The sequence below is a fragment of the Armigeres subalbatus genome, chromosome 3 (assembly GCF_024139115.2).
Source record: "Armigeres subalbatus isolate Guangzhou_Male chromosome 3, GZ_Asu_2, whole genome shotgun sequence".
NCBI lineage: Eukaryota > Metazoa > Arthropoda > Insecta > Diptera > Culicidae > Armigeres > Armigeres subalbatus.
Genome location: NC_085141.1, coordinates 369,999,467 through 370,019,446, shown reverse-complemented (window position 1 = coordinate 370,019,446; position 19,980 = coordinate 369,999,467). Strand labels below are relative to the sequence as shown.

Sequence of the window (19,980 nt, the reverse complement as noted above, 5' to 3'; positions counted from 1 at the left end):
CGCTATATAATTCTGGCACAGAAAGATATAAAATTATAAAACTTAAGAATCTTTGTTACAATGACAGAAAAATCAACAACGCATTCCATTGAAAGTTTTAGGACAAAACTTAGGCAACCTTCGCACTCACAACAGAGATTGCATTAAAGAAATATTTTTATAATCCTCAAAAGATCTTGTTCCATTTAATTTTTTGGCGATTTCATAAGGATCATCGGAAAACTATTTTGTGCCTGCTTTAGTTAGAATTTGTTTTTTAGGATAAAAAAAATTAGATTTAGAAACCAGTTCGTATCAGAAAACATTTCTTTTGCAGCACAATTCAGATCGATTTGGTTGCTTCTTAAGTCTCTTTGATTTTTGAAGAGAAATCTCTCACCTATTCAGAAAACCATAATAAAGCCTCTTTCTAACGTCAGTAACTACAAAAACCCTATGTTATTCTGGAATTTGATTTATGACTCATAGTTTTGTGACTCATGGAATTTATGACTCATAAAAAACACTATAGGATTCCAAATTTGTGTTCATCGGTACTTAACTATTTTAGCACATAGCATACATTTTGGAATTGCAGGAATACTTATATTGATTATGACAAAATTTCGTGGAATTTATTCCACATCTAAAGAGTTTCAAAAATTTCAAGTTTCAAAAAAATCGAGATCTTTATGCATTAAGTAATCATGGAAATGCTTGAAAACTTTTCTTGAATCTTAGATTACACACTTATCCACATTTAGTAACATGGAGAAGACAAGTTGACACAGACACAGCGTTTTGAAGCAATCACAGCATCATTGGAAATCGATTGTTTAATCGCGATTTTTTTATGTTAGTTCTAGGACAAATGAGCGATAAACTTAGTCAAACAATTTCTATTGCAATCCATGCGCACAGTGCTTTAAATCACCTTTGAAAATTACATCCCACCAGCTGGTGCCATGCCCCCCCCCTAGACCGAGACTCTAGTTACGCCTATGAATTTAACCACATGAATTAAACTCACCTCTTGAAATCAGCGACAGGATCCAAAAAATATAATGGCAGGATCCCCAAAATGTGTGACCCTAAATTGCTGGAACGAAGTTATGACAGCAACTCTCCATGGATGCGTGTGCACTCCGCGGAGATCTGACTGGAAGAGGCAGAGTCATGGCTTGCTGCTCGCTGATTGACACGCTTGGGTGTGAAATCTATAAACACACGCTGAAGGCATTTTACTCAAACACCACCGACGGCATGCAACAAGGCCCGCTACGATTTTATGGGACGGAAGATAGCCTAGCCATTAGCAAACTTGCCGTTCCGGGTTGGTGTCACCCGCCCTTACTAAGAGAGTAGAATGTCTTGACTGCCAGCCCTTGCGTCCAATATATAGCAATAAGCAAAGCAAATTCCATTAACGCGCGCTGTCAGAACCATAATTAGGATTTTTCAGTAATATTGTCAGCTTCATTATTAAACCGAGCTTGACCAGATTTACACCGTTACACACTACTATAGAGTATCTATATCCCGTAGCGGGTATATATAGATCGAGCATATGAGGCCATCAAACCAACCGGTAGGTAGTTCTTCATCTCATCATATTTTTTGAATAATGAAGGTTAAGCTGATAAGCATGTCGGTGTCGCATTAGTTTACTGGATTTCTGGGTGAACTAATACGTGACGATCAGATAAAAAGTGTACTGCGGGTTTTACTCTTTGCCCTTTGGAAGTCGAAAAAGTTTCTGCGTTATTTCTGCGATGCTAACCGAATATTTCTTTTTCTCCATGATAGGTACCTATGTCAATTGAATATTGACCTCTGATGTGATTCCAGTTTCAATTAGCTGTTGAATATTTTTAATTCAATTTACCAGTTGTATTGATATCAAATCCGAAAGCAATTGTAGCCGACAAACTAACCGTTAATTGTCTCGTCGCCAGTTGACCCCGATCGTGTTTTCGGCCAATAACCCAATTAGCATTGTTGGTTGAATGTGCTTTCTCGCTCACTACACAATTTAATGTTATTGTAACGGCAAGTCTTCTAGCAAGAAAGAGTCTGATCTCATCACCTCATTCGGTTTATTAAATTGTGATTGACACTTCACGGTATCCAGAAGCAGTCGGAACAGCGTTAAGAACATTTCACTTGGTTTGATTCAAGCACCTTCTTCGCAATTGTGTTTGCATTGAATGATTATTCTTCTCATGTCCGTAGGAACATATGCAGGGTGTCACATGGAACACATGAAAGCTATGTCCCGATCGTACACGCTTCTAATAATTAACCTTTCTACTTAACATCATATGCGAAGTTCTATTTATTCCTCAAAGCGATCACTTTCACGCCGATTCGAAATGAATTTCGGATGAAATAATTTCCGTTGGCTGTTCTACTCACTTGTCCATTTATACAGTTTATTGAGTAGTTAGTTTGACTTTAAAAATAGAAAATAAGACATAATTAACCATAAGCGTTTTTAATCTTTCCGTCGTTACAGAACCAACATTTCTCGATCTCTCGATAGTCAAATATAGAAAGCATCGTCTATACAAACAAAAAATGTACAGCTTTAGTCTTACCACTCGATAATACCATTGTAACTAAAATACGGCTATCGAAATCGACAGCATCATCGACTCTTAAAAAAAATATGCCCACAATACGGTGGTGCCAAATTAAACTTAATCAATAAGGTTGTACTAACTCATCGCCGACATCACTATCCATGAAGGTGCGTAAGAACCGCATCGATTACAAATTCACCCTCGAGTTTCTTTTCCGAAGCAGCACCTGCTTTCGCGTCCTTCGGCGCCGCCACAGCAGTATTTCCCGTTTCCGATTCCGTCGCCGACGTTCGGCGTTTCTGTTCCTGTTGCTTCTTTTTCATGTCCAGCTTCAGAGGCATCTTTGGTGAGGGGGAAACTCTGGAAAAGCGGAAGCGTCTTATACAAACCAACTGTCCTAACGTTCGATGTTTCAAACTTACGGTAACTCTCTGCTAGATGAGGCTGCGATGTTTTCAGACGACGGCGCCAACGAAAGCGGCTTAATCTTGGGCTTGTCCGCTGGAGGTTCTTCGGGTTTCAGCTTTTTCGAGCTAGCTGCCAAAATTTCCCGTTCGTGACGCCGTTTGGCGACCAGAAGCTGTGTCGCCGTTCTCCTTGCGGCTGGTGACAACCCCAAGCCACGGACCGCCGGTATGACGTTGATTTTAGCTTTGAGCTTCGACACGGCACTGATCGGAAGTGGAGGGGGTTCCATCGGCTTGGTAGACTTTTTGGGTATCCTCGCAGTGTTCCTCCTAGGTTTGCTGGAGGTTGCCTTCTTCTTGGGATGTGCAGCTGTTTTGGGGGGCTTTGATGGCGAGGGCGACTGTTCAAAAATTACGATTGGATCTTGAACATCGAGACAAACCCTGCGACCCTCTTCCAGCACAATGTTCAACTTTTTGATGGGTTGGAGCTCAGCTGATTGCTCACCGGAAGCGATAGATTTCTTCTCATTAAACGTTACCCGGAAGAACGACTTACACTTGGTGTCTTCGTAGCACGATTCGAATTTACAATCGCTGTATGGGTCATCCTCTTCTTCACTGCTTGTGTGTGCCTCTTCTGTGTTGGGAACTGATTGTTTTGGCTCCTCCAAGGATTGATTTTCCTTGTTCGAATCAGGTGTTCCTTTGGGTTTATTTGGTTCAACCCCACGATCCGGGCTCATGAAGGCGTACACGGGTTTCTTATCCGGATCCAGATCGGGAATGTCCGGTGTGCAGATCAATCGCGACAGGTTCTCACTTTCGTATGTTCCTTCGATGACTTGATCTTTTCGAGGGGTTAGAATGCGCTGCACGTCCTGCTCGGTGATCGGAAGGGTGGTGCGCGGCGACTTCCGATGTGTTTCTTGCGGCTGACAGAGCGTTCTCCGCTTGGGAGAGTGCTTTTTGGGACTCATAGTCAGAACCCTGTCAAGAACGATTACTTTGCGAGGTGTGGGATTTTTGCGCTTGGAGGAAGCGGACGGTGTGAGGCTCGTCGCTGGAACGGGTGGAGGGGCTATCTTCGGTAGGAGGTCCTTCCGAGAGATAACTACCTTCCGTGATTTGAAGCCAAGCGGGGCAACAAATTTTCGTTCCATCTTTTTAGGTTGCGCGGGTTTGGCATTCTTCATGCGGGCGATCGTACGCTGCTTCTTGGCCTCCAGTTCAGCCTGCTGTTGGCGGCGAGCGTCGTTTGCATTGAGGTACTGAGTCGATGGCTTGATGGGACTGGGTGTGGGAGAATTTTCCGGGCGCTTGATTGGGGTGTTTTCCGTGGAACTTCCGTCGCTGCCACTGGAATCCGACGACGAGCTTGAACTACTGGAGGAATCTGTCGAGGATACAGTCACATTTGCCGTGGCATCTTCCTGTTCTTGTGGATTTGGTTCAAGCTGAGGATTTGCCTCCAATTGAGGTGGGGGCTCTTCGACAAGAATCTTTTCCACCGAGAGCTCACCGCTAGCTTCCGCCTTTCGCTTTTTCCATTCGCCGTGGAGCATAGCTTCAAGATTCTTGTCCAAATCTTCGGATTCGTCGGGTTTGTAGTAGGAGCTTCCAGATGAGTAATCAGTTCGGCGAGAACTGAATCCACCGGTTCCACCCATGCTGTGCGGGCTAACCGAATTGGTCGACTTGGGCGTACTAATCAGTCCTGGGGTTATTGGGAAGATAGGCGTGTGAATGTCTCCAGATTTTTTCATCGAGGAGTTGGATTGCACTCCTTCTCGTATGCTCCTTGTCATGGGCGTGTTTTCGATCTGTGCTGGCATCAGGAATCGAGGTGTGATCGGAAAACTTCCGAAATCGGCCTTAAGTGGGGTCTCAAGAAATAACGAAGTGCTAAAAGAACAATCAATGCTCGTATGCGACTTCTCTGATTGCAATTCATGAGAGCCTGAGGATGTGCTGGCGATAGCGGACGATTGTTCCTGCTCCTTGCGAACATATTCGGCACTGGATTTCTTCGCCAGTAGCTTCGGGTGGTCTTTCACCGGCTTGGGAACTTCGGGAGGGGTCTCTTCCACTTGAGACAGCGAGTTTTCTTCTGTTTTAACTGGTGTCTCTGGCTCTGGTTCTTGTATCGGTTTTGGTTCCGATATCGGATTTGCATGGGAGACCGGCTTCGACTCCGATTCCGGCTCTGGTTCCGGCACTGAAACCGGCTTTGGTGCAATGGCATCCGTTGTATCAGATTCTTTGTTTTCTTCAGCGTCATGATTCTTTAACACTATCGTGGTCTTTTCGACCACCTTGACTGTCGTTACTTCCTCGACCACAATTTCCTCTTCCATAGGCTCTTCTTTCTGTATCTCCTCTTCCTGTTGTTCAACTGACTTCTTCTCAATCGCCTGTTTCTTTCGAGGATTACTCGGTCGCCGCCTTTTCACTGATTTTTCACCCTTAGAAAACCTTCGTCTCGGACTTGTCTTCATGGGTGTTTTTTTCCGCGGCGTGGCAATCTTAACGTAGATTTTGCTTCCATGTTCCTCGCTGGTGTTGGGATCCTTGCTCGATGTTTTACCTTTTGCAGGAGTTTTCGCAGGTTGTTTTTCGACTTCCGGTTTCTTGGCCGACGCCAGTGCGTCTTCTAACATTTGACCGTGTAGGTCGGTAATACTGGTGTCGGCTGCATCCAAAGATTCGAAAGAATCACACCCCTTCGCTGATGTTGATTCCGGTTCCTCCGGCGATGCGGGAACTTTATTTGCAGGAGGTGCTTTCCGGTTGGATGGTTTCTTACGCTTCTTGCGTATCGGTGCGCAAGGAGTAGTTTTCAGTCGCTGTTCTTCCATAAGACGGAGATGTTGGTCAAAGTTGGACTTGGACACCGATCGAATCCGGCGCCATTCTTCCATTTCGGCGTCGCTGATTTTAACCCTCGGCGTAGTTGAAATCTTTTTCTGCACTTCTGCTACGGCAGCCGAAGGTATTTCCACCATAGGTTTTGGAGGCTCCATAACGGCTTCTTTGCTGGCGGATCGGGAAAGCACACGAACGCAGGTTCTGGGATCCTTGGCTACACGGGGTGTGTTGGAAACGGAGTTGGGATTAGGAGCGGGACCACCGGAACTGGATTTATTCAGGTCGATTGATTTGTCGGGAGATTTCGTTGGATCCGGTTTATTGGGTTTATTGACAGTTTCGGGAATAGACTCCATTCGTTCGACCAGTGAAGGAGCGCAACGGCTTCGGACATCGACGGCCGGAGGAGCAGAACCGGGGGTTGCAACTCTATTCGAGATTCCCGCGGCTAGAGCGGACTGCTTCGCAGGAGTGTGGAAATTCAGAATCCGAATATGCGACGCTTTGTGGCTTGGAGTGGAATTGCTACGTGCTTTGACGTCCAAAGTGACAGTATTTTGGGGAGTGATTTCGACTTCCTCTTTGGGGATTACGGGAACTGTCGGCTGGGGTGGAGATTTTGCTTCCGGCTTGGGCAGCAGCGGTACGAATGACGAGCAAATATTATTAATAGCCGTGGTGGATACAGTTGAAGTACATGAACTACTGATTGTTGATGTGGCTGCGGCTGTATCTGTTATGCTGCTAACGATAGAGGTTCTCGAAGACGAGGACGGAAAGATAAGGAACTTCTCTAGACTAGGTTCGGGCGCAACGGCAACTGAAGGATTACTCACAGATGGTTCCACTACTGGCGGTGCATATGCGTTCAGATAAATGGGAACTTGGTTGTTGGACTCGATGTAGCAATTTGGAACACTGATAAAATAGGCGTTCTCCAGAATACCAGTTCCTGGAATAAACGCGCTTGTGGATGGAATCGAACCGAGTGCATCCGACAGGCCACCAGTCTGTTGAGTAGGAAACTGTAGCTGATTGATGTCAACCAATTTCGTGGTATTATCTGGTTGTATTACGTAGAATTGAGTTGTGGAAGTTGTCGCGATCGGTTGTTCTGCTGTCGAAGAAACTTCCGGTTGAATCATCGCTATAGTCGATTGTGTATTGATTTTTTCCGATGCCTGAGCAGTGGGTTCTACCTTCACAACGGTCACCGAAGCAGGCTCAGATTTCTCAACGTCTATGCCTTCTGGTAATCCTCCATAGTAAGGAACATCCGAAATCACTTTCACTTTTTTAGAAGAGCGCTTGGCCGAACTAGGATTGTAGTTTTTTCTGCAGGTCTTCCGGAGTCTATCCTTTATTGGCGTATCTGCCGATGGGGGTGTAGTTGTTCCATCTTCGTTATTTCCCGTCTGCTCCTCGATAGCCTTACTGCTGATATCGGCTAGAATATCATCGAAGACCTTGTCTTTCACCGCATTATTCACTATGAACGAGATCAACTCGTCAACGTGTTCCTCCATAGCTACGCTGGGACCTTCCTTAGGATCAGGTTGGGCACACAGCGACGTCTCCCGCCCTTTGTTAATCAAATCCGCAATCTTCTCCGAATAGTTCTCATTCTCCAAAAGCGTCCGAGAAAAGAGATCAATTGAAGGAAATTTCCTCACATCCAACACATCGTCTTCCTCCTCTCCACCTTCATGTCCTTCATCACCGTCATCATCCCTGCACGATTCCTGCGTGCTATCGTCCGCTACCCCAATCGGAGAAATATGCGACAAATTGGATAAGTTTCTTCCCGAATCGTTCAACACGATGCATGCTGGCGGATTAGTACATATTCGTTTCTGCTTCGGTTCACCAACTTCTGGAGTGCTGCTCGACAGCGATGGGTGTGGCGATGGAACCGACCGCTTCCGTTTACAAACCAAACCTGATTTACGGGAGTCCTTTTTCGCCATCAACCCATCAACAACACTTCGCCTGTTCTTGTGTGCCTGCTTCAGCAACGCCAAAACCATTTCAACCTTCTTCACCAGAGACAGATCCTGCTGTATGTCCAGCTCCACTCCGTGCTTCTGAACGAAGACGTCCACTGAAAGTATGGAAGGTATACAATTATATTAAATATTTCAGACCAATAACCTGCACCCCCAGAAACCGAATTTTTAGAAGAAATTTTTTTCAAAACCTCTCAAACAGGGATTGAACTTATCATTTAGTATTCAGTCAATAACTCATTCCAGAAGCGGAATTCCGAGAAGTGTTGTATGGCGGACTTCTAGCGCTATTTCCCTTCTACAACTTTGTCTGAGGGTACATTGCTCTATGTCTAATATTTACAGCGTGAGTCGCCAGTATCATTGAATATACTAAATGATAATAACACTTATTATCATTTACTATATTAAGTGGTACTAGCGTTTCACATTGTAAATATTAGACATAGTACAATGTACCCTAAGACTAAGTTGTAGAGGGGAAATAGCGCTAGAAGTCCGCCATACAACACTTCTCTGAATTCCGCCTCTGGACTGAGTTATTGACTGAAAACTAAATTATAATGAAATGATAAGTTCAATCCCTGCTCTCAAATTAAAAAAAATGCTCAGGAAACCTCCCTCAGACTCATTTTCTGGCTACGCCACTGATTATACCGAATATGTATTGGATGTAATAAACTTAACAAATGGCCCGACATTTTTCTCCAAACTACAAATCCAATGGACTTGATTCCGAAATATTAAGTTTCCCAATGATTGTAAGTAATTTCATGCCAGTTACCTTTCTGCTGCATCTCGCCATAATCGCGAAACAGCGTCGTCAGCTTCAAGCTGATGCAAGTGGTCGGCCGGAAGCCTCGCTTGACAAATTCCCGCTCCTCCCGCAGATAGGGACTAGTCTTGCAAAATTCAATCGCCGCCTGGTTCAGCTTCTCCTCGTATAGGTACGCTGGAAGAGAGGATTCCAATTAGGATTCGGACCGCTGGCTGATTGGAAAACTATTTTCTATTTGTCAGCAGCTACTCACCCAAAACGACGCGAGCGATGTACGAGTTGGGAATTATTTCCATCGTTTCGGTTTGCTACAAAATCGATCGGAAACCACTCACAATCCAACACCGGAGCGAAGCGCCAACATTATCAATAGTTTTCTTCCGGAATGGCGGGTTTTCGAGCGAAAATTTATCGAAATATACACAAAATTCCGACAAACGCGACACAAAAAGCAACGCTGATGTTTACAAAACGCAAAAATGTTTGAGCGTTGAGTGCCGCAATCGTGAGAGCTCTGGAACAGCTGCTGTCAAGTTGCGAGTGTTTGGGCGCGAAAATCGCGTTTCATTGCTTAGCACTGAGTGAAAACAACCGCTGAAAATTAGCTGGTTTGTGCTTTTTTACAATATATCTATACACAGAAAAAAATTCCATGGTAAAAGTTACTATTTCGTAGACTACGCCTTCACAGCAAAAAAGATAGTAATATTCATCGATGTAATCAAATGAACGTACTCAAAATCCGATGTAAAAGCGAATTTCAAATGCATATTTGTTTATATTTTTATGTTATCTTACGTCGCTTCAAAATTACACAGATTCAGATTTACCATATCCTAGTGCGTTGCTTCGGTGTAATATTCAAGCAATAAAATAGTGAATATTACATCGAAATAGATGCAACCAGTCAATCATGAACAAATGTGTGAAATTACACAGTTTGAATGCTATTTCACATTCAATTAAAATGCAATATTAAATATCGGCAACACTGCCCAGAATCGGCATTCGCACGATCGCGGCCATGTCCATGTTTGTTTTTTCGCTGTCATGTTTCGTATACGATTGTCGAGCCTATTTCTAGAGTGCGTTGAAAATAGGTCGTATGTGCAAAAGAGAGTTTCTCTTTGGATCTATTCTCTTTAGATTATTACGAAACTATACAACAGTTTACCTCGAATTTCTTGGCAGATATCCAAAGACAATAGCTTTGTCTATCATGCTGAAGTGGAAATGTAGCAAAACATGCAAAACTAGCCGATATATTAGCGAAAGAGAGCGTGATCAAAGAGAATCTTTTTTTTGCACATACGACCTATTCTCAAAGCAATCTAGATTTTTGTGAATTTTTGATTAAATTATTAAATTTCAAAATATTAAGGGTCTGTCTCATTTGGAGAATTAAACTTAAAAGTGACAGTTCGGAAATTAACAAATAACCCGGTCATAAGAATGGCTGGTGCTACCCAGCAATTCCAATAAGACATCGATGCAAAATGATTCGATATCTGTCAAAAGTAATCATGCTCTGCAAGCAGGGTTATTCGATAATTATTGAGATGTCACTTTTAAGTTTAATTTCAGTTTAATTCTCCAAATGAGACAGATCCTAAAATATAAATATAAATATAACCATTCCTACGAAGGGTAAGTATCTTATAATAAATTGCAAAGTTTTGTACCTGAAATACAACATTTCGTAGGAGATGGAATATTAATTTTGTTTTCTTTTGCTTCCAGCCGGATCAGCGATTGTTTTTTTCTATCGGATGCTTGAGTTGTGGAATCTGGACCACACAAGTAATATACCAAGGATACTGACTGGAAACCATAAGCGATTATCACCAATAATGTACTCAATCCATCGCATCGATTAGCCCTGCTAAAACTTTCATCCTTCGTCATGCCGCGGCCGGCATGCCGGTGCGCTCCGAACATTCTGGTGCATACCCGATATTCGTGCTAACTAACCACGACTATATATAGTGGATTCCAAAATATAATTTTTGAAGTTCCGTCGGCTATCGCGAACCCGTTGGTAGTATTCATCTTTTGGTAGTTTATTTGAGGCATCCGGAGGTGGAATCGGCTTCAGTGAACTGCTTCTAGAAAATGCTAGGATATATAAGGCAAGGTGAGTGAAATAGACCGTAAGATTAAAATGAAGAGAATCGGTTTATAATAATTTGCCTAAGACTTCGACGAGAATCCTTTCGAAACTCAGACGGAAATTGTTTCGGAACTCCTTCAGGTAATCCTTTCGAGATTCTGACGGGAATTCTTGCATGATTCCAATGGCAATAATTTTGGAATACCGATGGGAAACCTTTCGGTATACTGACGGCAAACCTTTCGCGATAACGACGGGAATCCTTTCAAGGTTCCGAGGGGAATCCTTGCGGGTTTCCGACGGGAATCCTTTCGTGACTACGAACGGAATCCTTTCGGGATTCCAACGGGGATCCTTTCGCGATAACGAAAAGAACCCTTTCGGGACACCGGCGGGAATTCTTTCGAGATACCGACGGGAATTCTTTCACAATGGTAACGAGAATCCTTTCGGGATTCCGATACGACGGGATTCCGACGGGAATCCTTTCGGTATTCCGACGGGAATCCTTTCGGGATTCCGACGGGAATCCTTTCGGGATTCCGACGGGAATCCTTTCGGGATTCCGACGGGAATCCTTTCGGGATTCCGACGGGAATCCTCTCGGGATTCCGACGAAAATCCTTTCGGGATTCCGACGGGAATCCTTTCGGGATTCCAACGGGAATCCTTTCTGGATTCCGACGGGAATCCTTTCGGGACTCCGACAGGAATCCTTTCGGGATTCCGACGGGAATCCTTTCGGGATTCCGACGGGAATCCTTTCGGGATTCCGACGGGAATCCTTTCGTGATTCCGACGGGAATCCTTTCGGGATTCCGACGGGAATCCTTTCGGGATTCCGACGGGAATCCTTTCGGGATTCCGACGGGAATCCTTTCGGGATTCCGACGGGAATCCATTCGGGATTCCGACGGGAATCCATTCGGGATTCCGACGGGAATCCATTCGGGATTCCGACGGGAATCCTTTCGGGATTCTGACGAGAAGTCTTTCGGGATTCTGACGGGAATCCTCTCGGGATTCCGACGAAAATCCTTTCGGGATTCCGACGGGAATCCTTTCGGGATTCCAACGGGAATCCTTTCTGGATTCCGACGGGAATCCTTTCGGGACTCCGACGGGAATCCTTTCGGGATTCCGACGGGAATCCTTTCGGGATTCCGACGGGAATCCTTTCGGGATTCCGACGGGAATCCTTTCAAGATTCCGACGGGAATCCTTTCGGGATTCCGACGGGAATCCTTTCGGGATTCCGACGGGAATCCTTTCGGGATTCCGACGGGAATCCTTTCGATTCCGATTGGAATCCTTTCGGGATTCCGACGGGAATCCTTTCGGGATTCCGACGGAATCCTTTCGGGATTCCGACGGGAATCCTTTCGGGATTCCGACGGAATCCTTTCGATTCCGACGGAATCCTTTCGATTCCGACGGGAATCCTTTCGGGATTCCGACGGAATCCTTTCGATTCCGACGGGAATCCTTTCGATTCCGACGGGAATCCTTTCGATTCCGACGGAATCCTTTCGATTCCGACGGAATCCTTTCGGGATTCCGACGGGAATCCTTTCGATTCCGACGGGAATCCTTTCGATTCCGACGGAATCCTTTCGATTCCGACGGGAATCCTTTCCATTCCGACGGGAATCCTTTCGATTCCGACGGAATCCTTTCGGGATTCCGACGGGAATCCTTTCGGGATTCCGACGGGAATCCTTTCGATTCCGACGGGAATCCTTTCGGGATTCCGACGGGAATCCTTTCGATTCCGACGGAATCCTTTCGGGATTCCGACGGAATCCTTTCGGGATTCCGACGGAATCCTTTCGGGATTCCGACGGAATCCTTTCGGGATTCCGACGGGAATCCTTTCGAGTTCCGACGGGAATCCTTTCGGGATTCCGACGGAATCCTTTCAGATTCCGACGGAACTTTCGATTCCGACGGAATCCTTTCGGGATTCCGACAGGAATCCTTTCGGGATTCCGACGGAATCCTTTCGGGATTCCGACGGAATCCTTTCCATTCCGACGGAACTTTCATTCCGACGGAATCCTTTCAATTCCGACGGAATCCTTTCGGGATTCCGACGGAATCCTTTCGGGATTCCGACGGGAATCCTTTCGATTCCGACGGGAATCCTTTCGATTCCGACGGAATCCTTTCGGGATTCTGACCGGAATCCTTTCGGGATTCCGACGGGAATCCTTTCGGGATTCCGACGGGAATCCTTTCGGGATTCCGACGGGAATCCTTTCGGGATTCCGACGGGAATCCTTTCGGGATTCCGACGGGAATCCTTTCGGGATTCCGACGGGAATCCTTTCGGGATTCCGACGGGAATCCTTTCGAAATTTTCAACGGGATTCCGACGGGAATCCTTTCGGGATTCCGACGGGAATCCTTTCGAAATTTCCGACGGGAATCCTTTCGAAATTTCCGACGGGAATCCTTTCGGGATTCCGACGGGAATCCTTTCGAAATTTCCGACGGGAATCCTTTCGGGATTCCGACGGGAATCGTTTGGGGATTCCGACGGGAATCCTTCCGGGATTCCGACGGGAATACTTTCGGGATTCCGACGGGAATCCTCTCGAGATTCCGACGGGAATCCTTTCGATTCCGACGGAATCCTTTCGGGATTCCGACGGAATCCTTTCGGGATTCCGACGGAATCCTTTCGATTCCGACGGAATCCTTTCGGGATTCCGACGGGAATCCTTTCGGGATTCCGACGGAATCCTTTCCATTCCGACGGGAATCCTTTCGATTCCGACGGGAATCCTTTCGATTCCGACGGAATCCTTTCGGGATTCCGACGGAAGCCTCTCGGGATTCCGACGGGAAGCCTCTCGGGATTCCGACGGGAAGCCTCTCGGGATTCCGACGGGAAGCCTCTCGGGATTCCGACTGAAATCCATTCGGGATTCCGACGGGAATCCATTCGGGATTCCGACGGGAATCCATTCGGGATTCCGACGGGAATCCATTCGGGATTTCGACGGGAATCCAATCGGGATTCCGATGGGAAACCAATCAGGATTCCGACGAGAATACATTCGGAATTCCGACGGAATTCCAACGGGAATCCATTCGGGATTCCGACGGAAATCCATTCGGGATTCCGACGGGAATCCATTCGGGATTCCGACGGGAATCCATTCGGGATTCCGACGGGAATCCATTCGGGATTCCGACGGGAATCCATTCGGGATTCCGACGGGAATCCATTCGGGATTCCGACGGGAATCCATTCGGGATTCCGACGGGAATCCTTTTAAAGTGACACGGGAAGCACAAACAATCATCAAATCGTCATCAGTTTCATCATTGAATGTTTAATCTTTTTTTTACAACAAAGATGATTTCGAAAAAGTATCAACGGCGCGTTCTTACTCGCAATCTACATTCTGATACATTTACAGTTACATCAGACAACTGAAAACCGGAATACGCCGCTCCAAAATTACGAGGTGGCATTGTAGCAATGCTAGAAAGAGACAAAAGATAGGAAAAATACAACGGTGTGTAGTGCCTTCCCGAGTCACCTTAAGATTCCGACGGGATTCTGACAGGAATCCTTTCGGAAGACCAACGCGTATCGTTTTGGGATTCCGACGGAAATCCTTTCGAGATTTCGACGGAATTCTGATGGGAATCCTTTCGGAATGCCGACGGGAATCCTTTCGCGATTACAACGTGCTCCGTCGATAATCTTTTCGGGATTCTGACGCGAATCGTTTCGGGACTCCGACGGAAATACTTTCGGGATACCGACAGGAATAATTCCGAGCTTTGGGGATTCTTTGGGATTCCGAAGAAAATTCTTTGAAGATTTCGACTGAAATCCTTTGGGGTTTCCAACAGTACTGCGATTGGAACTCTTTGGAGATTCCAAAGTAAATCCTTAGTGGTTTCTAACGGGGACCTTTGTGAATTCCGTTGGAAATGCTTATAAGATTTCGTCTGGAATCCTTTGAACATTCTAATGGGAATCTTTTGAAGATTCCAACGACAATTCTTGCAACAATAATTCTTTGATGGGGTTCTCAACGTGAATGCTTTGAGGTTCCGATGGAAATACTTTGAGGACTCCTGCTGAAATACTTTGGGGACTCTCACGGAAATCCTTTTTGGATTTCGACGGAAATCCTTCATAGATTCTGACGGGAATCCTTTGGAGATTGCGACAGGAATCCTTCGAGAATTCCAACGGGAATCCTACGCAGATTCCAATGGGAATCGTTCTGGAGTTGTGATGGAAATTATTGTAGGATTCCGCTGGGTATTCCGTTAATTCCGATGAATTTTTTTCGTGGATTCCTATAGTGTTGCTTTGAATACTCCGACAGGAATCCTGCAAGGATCCTGCAATGGAAATCCTTTGATTATTAATCTTTTTAAAAATTTCAACGAACAACTTTTAGGGTTTTGACACAAATCTTTTAGGAACACCGACGGGAATCCTTCGAGGGATTCTGACGGAATTCGTTTGGGGATTCCAAAGTAAATACTTTGAGGATCCCAACTGGAATCTTTTGGCCATTCCGCCAAAAAACGTTCAGCGTTCCGACAGGAATCTTGTGAGAATTCCGTTGGAAATACTTTTGCGATACCGTCTGGAATCTTTGTGAGATCCCGATGGGAATCCTTTGTGATTTCGACGGGAATTATTTGAGGTTTCCGACGGAAATGCTTTGTGGATTCTGACGAAATATCTTTGGGGATTCCGACAGAAATCGTTTGGGGACTTCGATGGGAATTGTTTGAAAATTTCGTTGAAAATACATTTGGGATTCCGACGGGAATCCTTTGGAGATTCCGACGAAAACCCTCTGGGGATATTTTTGCCTTCGAAATCCCCAAAAAATGCCCGTGGTGATCCTAAAAGGTTTCCCGTCAGAATCTCCAAAGTGCTGCCAACGGAATTCCTAAATGATTCCCGTCGAAATCCTCAAAGGATATCTATCAACATCACCAAAGGCTTATCGTCGGAATTCTCAAAAGATTCCCATCGAGATCTACAAAGAATTCCTGTTTGAATCTCCAAACGATTGTCCTCTGGATCCTCAAAGGATTCCCATCTAAGTCCTCAAAGGATTAACGTTTGAATCTCTAAAAAGATTTCCGTTAGAATCCTCAAAGGATTCTCGTCAGAATCCCCAGAGGATTCCCGTCAGAATCCCAAATGCATTTTCAACGAAATTTCCAAAGAATTCTCTTCGGAGTCCCTAAAGGATTTCTGTCGGAATCCCCAAACGATTTTTGTCGGAATCCCCAAATGATTTCTGTCGGAATCCCCAAAGGTATTTCGTCAGAATCAACAAAGCATTTCCGTCGGAAACCTCAAATAATTCCCGTCGAAATCCCAAAGAATTCCCGTCGGCAACTTACAAAGATTCCAGACGGTATCGCAAAAGTATTTTCAACGGAATTCTCACAAGATTCCGGTCGGAACCCCGAAGATTTTTCGACGGAATCGCCAAACGATTCCAGTTGGGATCCTCAAAGTATTTACTTTGGAATCCCCAAACGAATTCCGTCGGAATCCCTCAAAGGATTCCCGTCGGTGTCCCTAAAAGATTCGTGTCAAAACCCTAAAAGTTGTTCGTTGGAATTTTTAAAAAGAGTAATAATCAAAGGATTTACATCGTAATCCTTGCAAGATTCCTGTCAGAGTATTCAAAGCAACACTATAGGAATCTACGAAAAAAATCCATCAGAATTCACGGAATATCCAGCGGAATCCTACAATAATTTCCATCACAACCTCAGAACGATTCCCGTTGGAATTCTCGAAGGATTCCTGTCGTAATCTCCGAAGGATTCCCGTCAGAATCTACGAAGGATTTCCGTCGAAATCCCAAAAGGATTTCCATGAGAGTCCCCAAAGTATTTCAGTTGGAGTCCTCAAAGTATTTCCATCGGAACCTCAAAGCATTCACGTTGAGAACCCCATCAAAGAATTATTGTTGCAATAATTGTCGTTAGAATCTTCAAAATATTCCCATTAGAATGTTCAAAGGATTCCAGACGAAATCTTATAAGCATTTCCAACGGAATTCACAAAGGTCCCCGTCAGAAATCACTAAGGATTTACGTTGGAATCTCCAAAGGGGGGACAATCGCAGTACTGTTGGAAACCCCAAAGGATTTCAGTCGAAATCTTCAAAGAATTTCCGTCGGAATCACAAAAAACGCCCTAACAACCCCCAAAGGTTTCGCTTTGGAATCCCCAAAGGGTTGCCCTCCGGATGTCCAAAGGATTCCCATCGGAATTATTTCTGTCGGTATCCCGAAAAGATTCCCGTCGGAGCCCCAAAACGATTCAGCGTCAGAATCATGAAAGGATTTTCGTCGGAGTCCGGAAAGGATTCCCGTTTTAATCTCGAAAGAATTCCCGTCGGTATCCCGAAAGGATTCACTTCGTAATCGCGAAAGGATTCCCGTCAGAATTCCGTCGAAATCTTGAAAGTATTCCCGTCGGAATCCCGAAACGATTCGCGTTGGTTTTCCGAAAGGATTCCTGTCGGAGTCCCGAAAGGATTCCCGTCGGAATCTCGAATAATCCAAGGATTTCCTTGAAGGCGATTCCGACGGGAATCCTTTGGGGATTCTGACGACAATCCTTTGGGGAATCTGACGGAAATCCTTTGGAGATTCAGACAGGTATCCTTCATTCTATACATACCATCGGAATTTAAGTTCTTCTTCGGAATCCCCAAAGCTTCCTCTCTAAAATATTAGAAGATCTTCTTATTTCGATGAATTCCATCAGAATTCAAACCTCATTCACTTCACAATCCCTCGGATTCTCAGCGTAGTGTGGTATTACTATTGATATCCCAGAAGAATTTGCTTAAGCTGGAGTGTATCTTATATAATATATAATATATTATGTCTTTTATATCATTCTCTCCTATTCTGTTACTGAATTATTCATTGGCAAAAAATAAAAAAAGGTTATTTAGCATAACGTCCCTAAAACTGCAACTTAATTCCGATCAAAGAAGCGATAAAGTTAGTTTAACCAGGAATTCAAGAAAGTGACCTAACGAGAATGTTCCCGTTGTTCCGTTCCGGCCTTTCGCCTGGTAGAACGACCTTGAGTCCCCCACAGGATATAAGATTTGCCCCATTGGAGTTGTGTTCCTGAGTGTTTATTGGTTTTTGTTCCTCCAAAGTTGTATATGATGGTGGTAGATTTTTTACATGGCCATCTTCCATTTTAGTTAGGTACTAGGGGGAAAGTCGGCTTTGGCAGGTTTTGTTCTATCATTGGCAGGGGGGTTTTTGTCGACCAAATTTTATGAAATTTGGCCACAATATTCTTTGATATGCAAAGAATGTTTAGGCCAAATTTGAGCCTAGTCAGTCATAAAAACCCCCCTGCCAATAATAGAACAAAACCTGCCAAAGCCGTCATTCCCCCTACTATATCTACTTTATGTTGCTTTTTCTTTTTCTATTCATTTCTATTCTATTTTCTATCTCAAGACAATCAGCAGTACCGGATCGTCGGAAGAGTATTTCTTCGAACCACAAGATTCTGGTTCGAAAAATGGCAATTCACAGAAGGACTCAAACGACAACATACAGTTCGGTGTCCTTCGGAGGGAAGCATGTAAGGAACGAATGGAACAGCAAGTATCCGGAGGTATATGCAGAATTGATCATAGCAGAGGTCGGCATTTGATTCAGTCACCGAAGACAAATCCAAATTATCTTCACCGCGATCCAGCTTCTCCGGTTCCCCTTAGGTAATCCAATCTCTAACAACACCAAATTCTGTGTTCTCATTACATTTTTTTCTTTTCTTTATAGACGTCGCACGTCGCTCAAATCCCGAACCGGTTAATCTAAAACATAAAAAGCCATCAAGCGTGAAATTCATCCGCAATCGCATCGGCTTTTGCAAGTGAATATCCGGACATATAGCGGACATCATCGAACGCAACAACGCTAGATCATCCAACGCCACAAATTTCGGAATTAATCCTATAAAGGAAATCTCTAAAATGAGCAGTCTCAAGGAGAACCATGTTGAAGGACACCGGGTTTGAATCAAGATTACCTCGATTTCCCCTTAAGGCTGAAAAAAATGTACTATCCACACGTAAAAAAAAGTACCGTTTTGCTTCGAATTACCGGACGCTTCGAAAGCCGGACACTACAATTGTTATTTGACTTTATTTACCATCTCAACAAGTATTTCTTGGGTTATCAATGCAGGGAACGATTCTTAGACTTGAAACCATTTTAACAAATGTAAGTAATCCGTGATCTGTGGTAAAAACTTGAAAATTAGAGATAAAAAATGAAGGCATGTCATCATCAACGGTGAATTTCGTTATTCTTAGCATGCAGCTTTAGACTCAACATTAGAAAAACTAAGCTCATATTTTCTATATTCTATCATTTGCAACGGGTATTAGTATTTTATTACCATAGTATGATAGCACTCTTTGTCATGAATTAGAGAAATTGCTCGGGAATTCATGGATTTGTAATTTTATTACATTTTCTGTATGACCGGACTTCGAGGCAAGTTCTTGCAATTGCTTCGATTGCCGGACATGCTGAAATGATGTTAAATAACTGTTTATCAGTTAAGTTAAAGGAAATCAAATGATTCGTAATGAGCAAGCATAGTTACAATCTCGTTAGATTTGAGTTGCTGCACCCCAAAAGGAACATTGCTTGCTCTCAGCTTATCGATATATACTCATACACATATTGTAAATGGTATCACTTTATTATTTGCACACAAGTAGCAAAACTTGCCTTCAGTTTCTAGTGAAAGGTTGTCTTCAAAAGTATTTTTTTAGCCATTCACATTTTGTAGAAAAAAATGAACAAGTTTGTAAAAATAGCTTTTTTAACAGAATTGTACAAAAAGACACGTTGTGAACGACACCCGTCTAATAAAAAAAACTCAACATTTCTCGGACAAGCCTGGATTTATCAATCCGCATGAATTCATTATTTCAATCGCTCCTTTCAATTCTTGATTTCTAATAGCAAACTGAAACGGATTTTAAAAGACACATAAATACCACTAATGTCTATATTTCGAAGTATATCTTAACAATGATAAGATAATGCATAATTTTAATTCTCCGATGTTCATCCCATCAAAAACAAAAAAAAAATGTTTGATTTATTTCTTTCTTTCTTTTGTGATTTTTTCCGCAGTCAGCACGCAGGCTGATAAAATAAATCGTTTCGCGATGCGATGAATATATAT

The 19,980-nt window shown here is 44.0% G+C and overlaps 1 protein-coding gene and 1 long non-coding RNA gene across 2 annotated transcripts; one reads left to right on the top strand and one right to left on the bottom strand.

Annotated features, from left to right (window-relative positions):
- Window positions 1-2,384: 2,384 nt before the first annotated feature.
- On the bottom strand, window positions 2,385-9,124 carry LOC134226431 (proteoglycan 4-like). The gene is made up of 4 exons (XM_062707196.1): window positions 8,874-9,124; window positions 8,627-8,794; window positions 2,984-7,937; window positions 2,385-2,921 (listed from the first exon to the last, which is right to left on the bottom strand). Exons 1-4 carry the CDS (start codon window positions 8,914-8,916, stop codon window positions 2,717-2,719), a joined length of 5,370 nt encoding a protein of 1,789 aa, XP_062563180.1. The 5' UTR covers window positions 8,917-9,124; the 3' UTR covers window positions 2,385-2,716.
- A 1,018-nt stretch (window positions 9,125-10,142) lies between these two features.
- Window positions 10,143-18,909, top strand: LOC134223576 (uncharacterized). The gene is made up of 4 exons (XR_009982623.1): window positions 10,143-10,267; window positions 10,361-10,754; window positions 18,231-18,493; window positions 18,558-18,909. It is a non-coding gene; the product is annotated as an uncharacterized LOC134223576 (long non-coding RNA).
- Window positions 18,910-19,980: the final 1,071 nt, after the last annotated feature.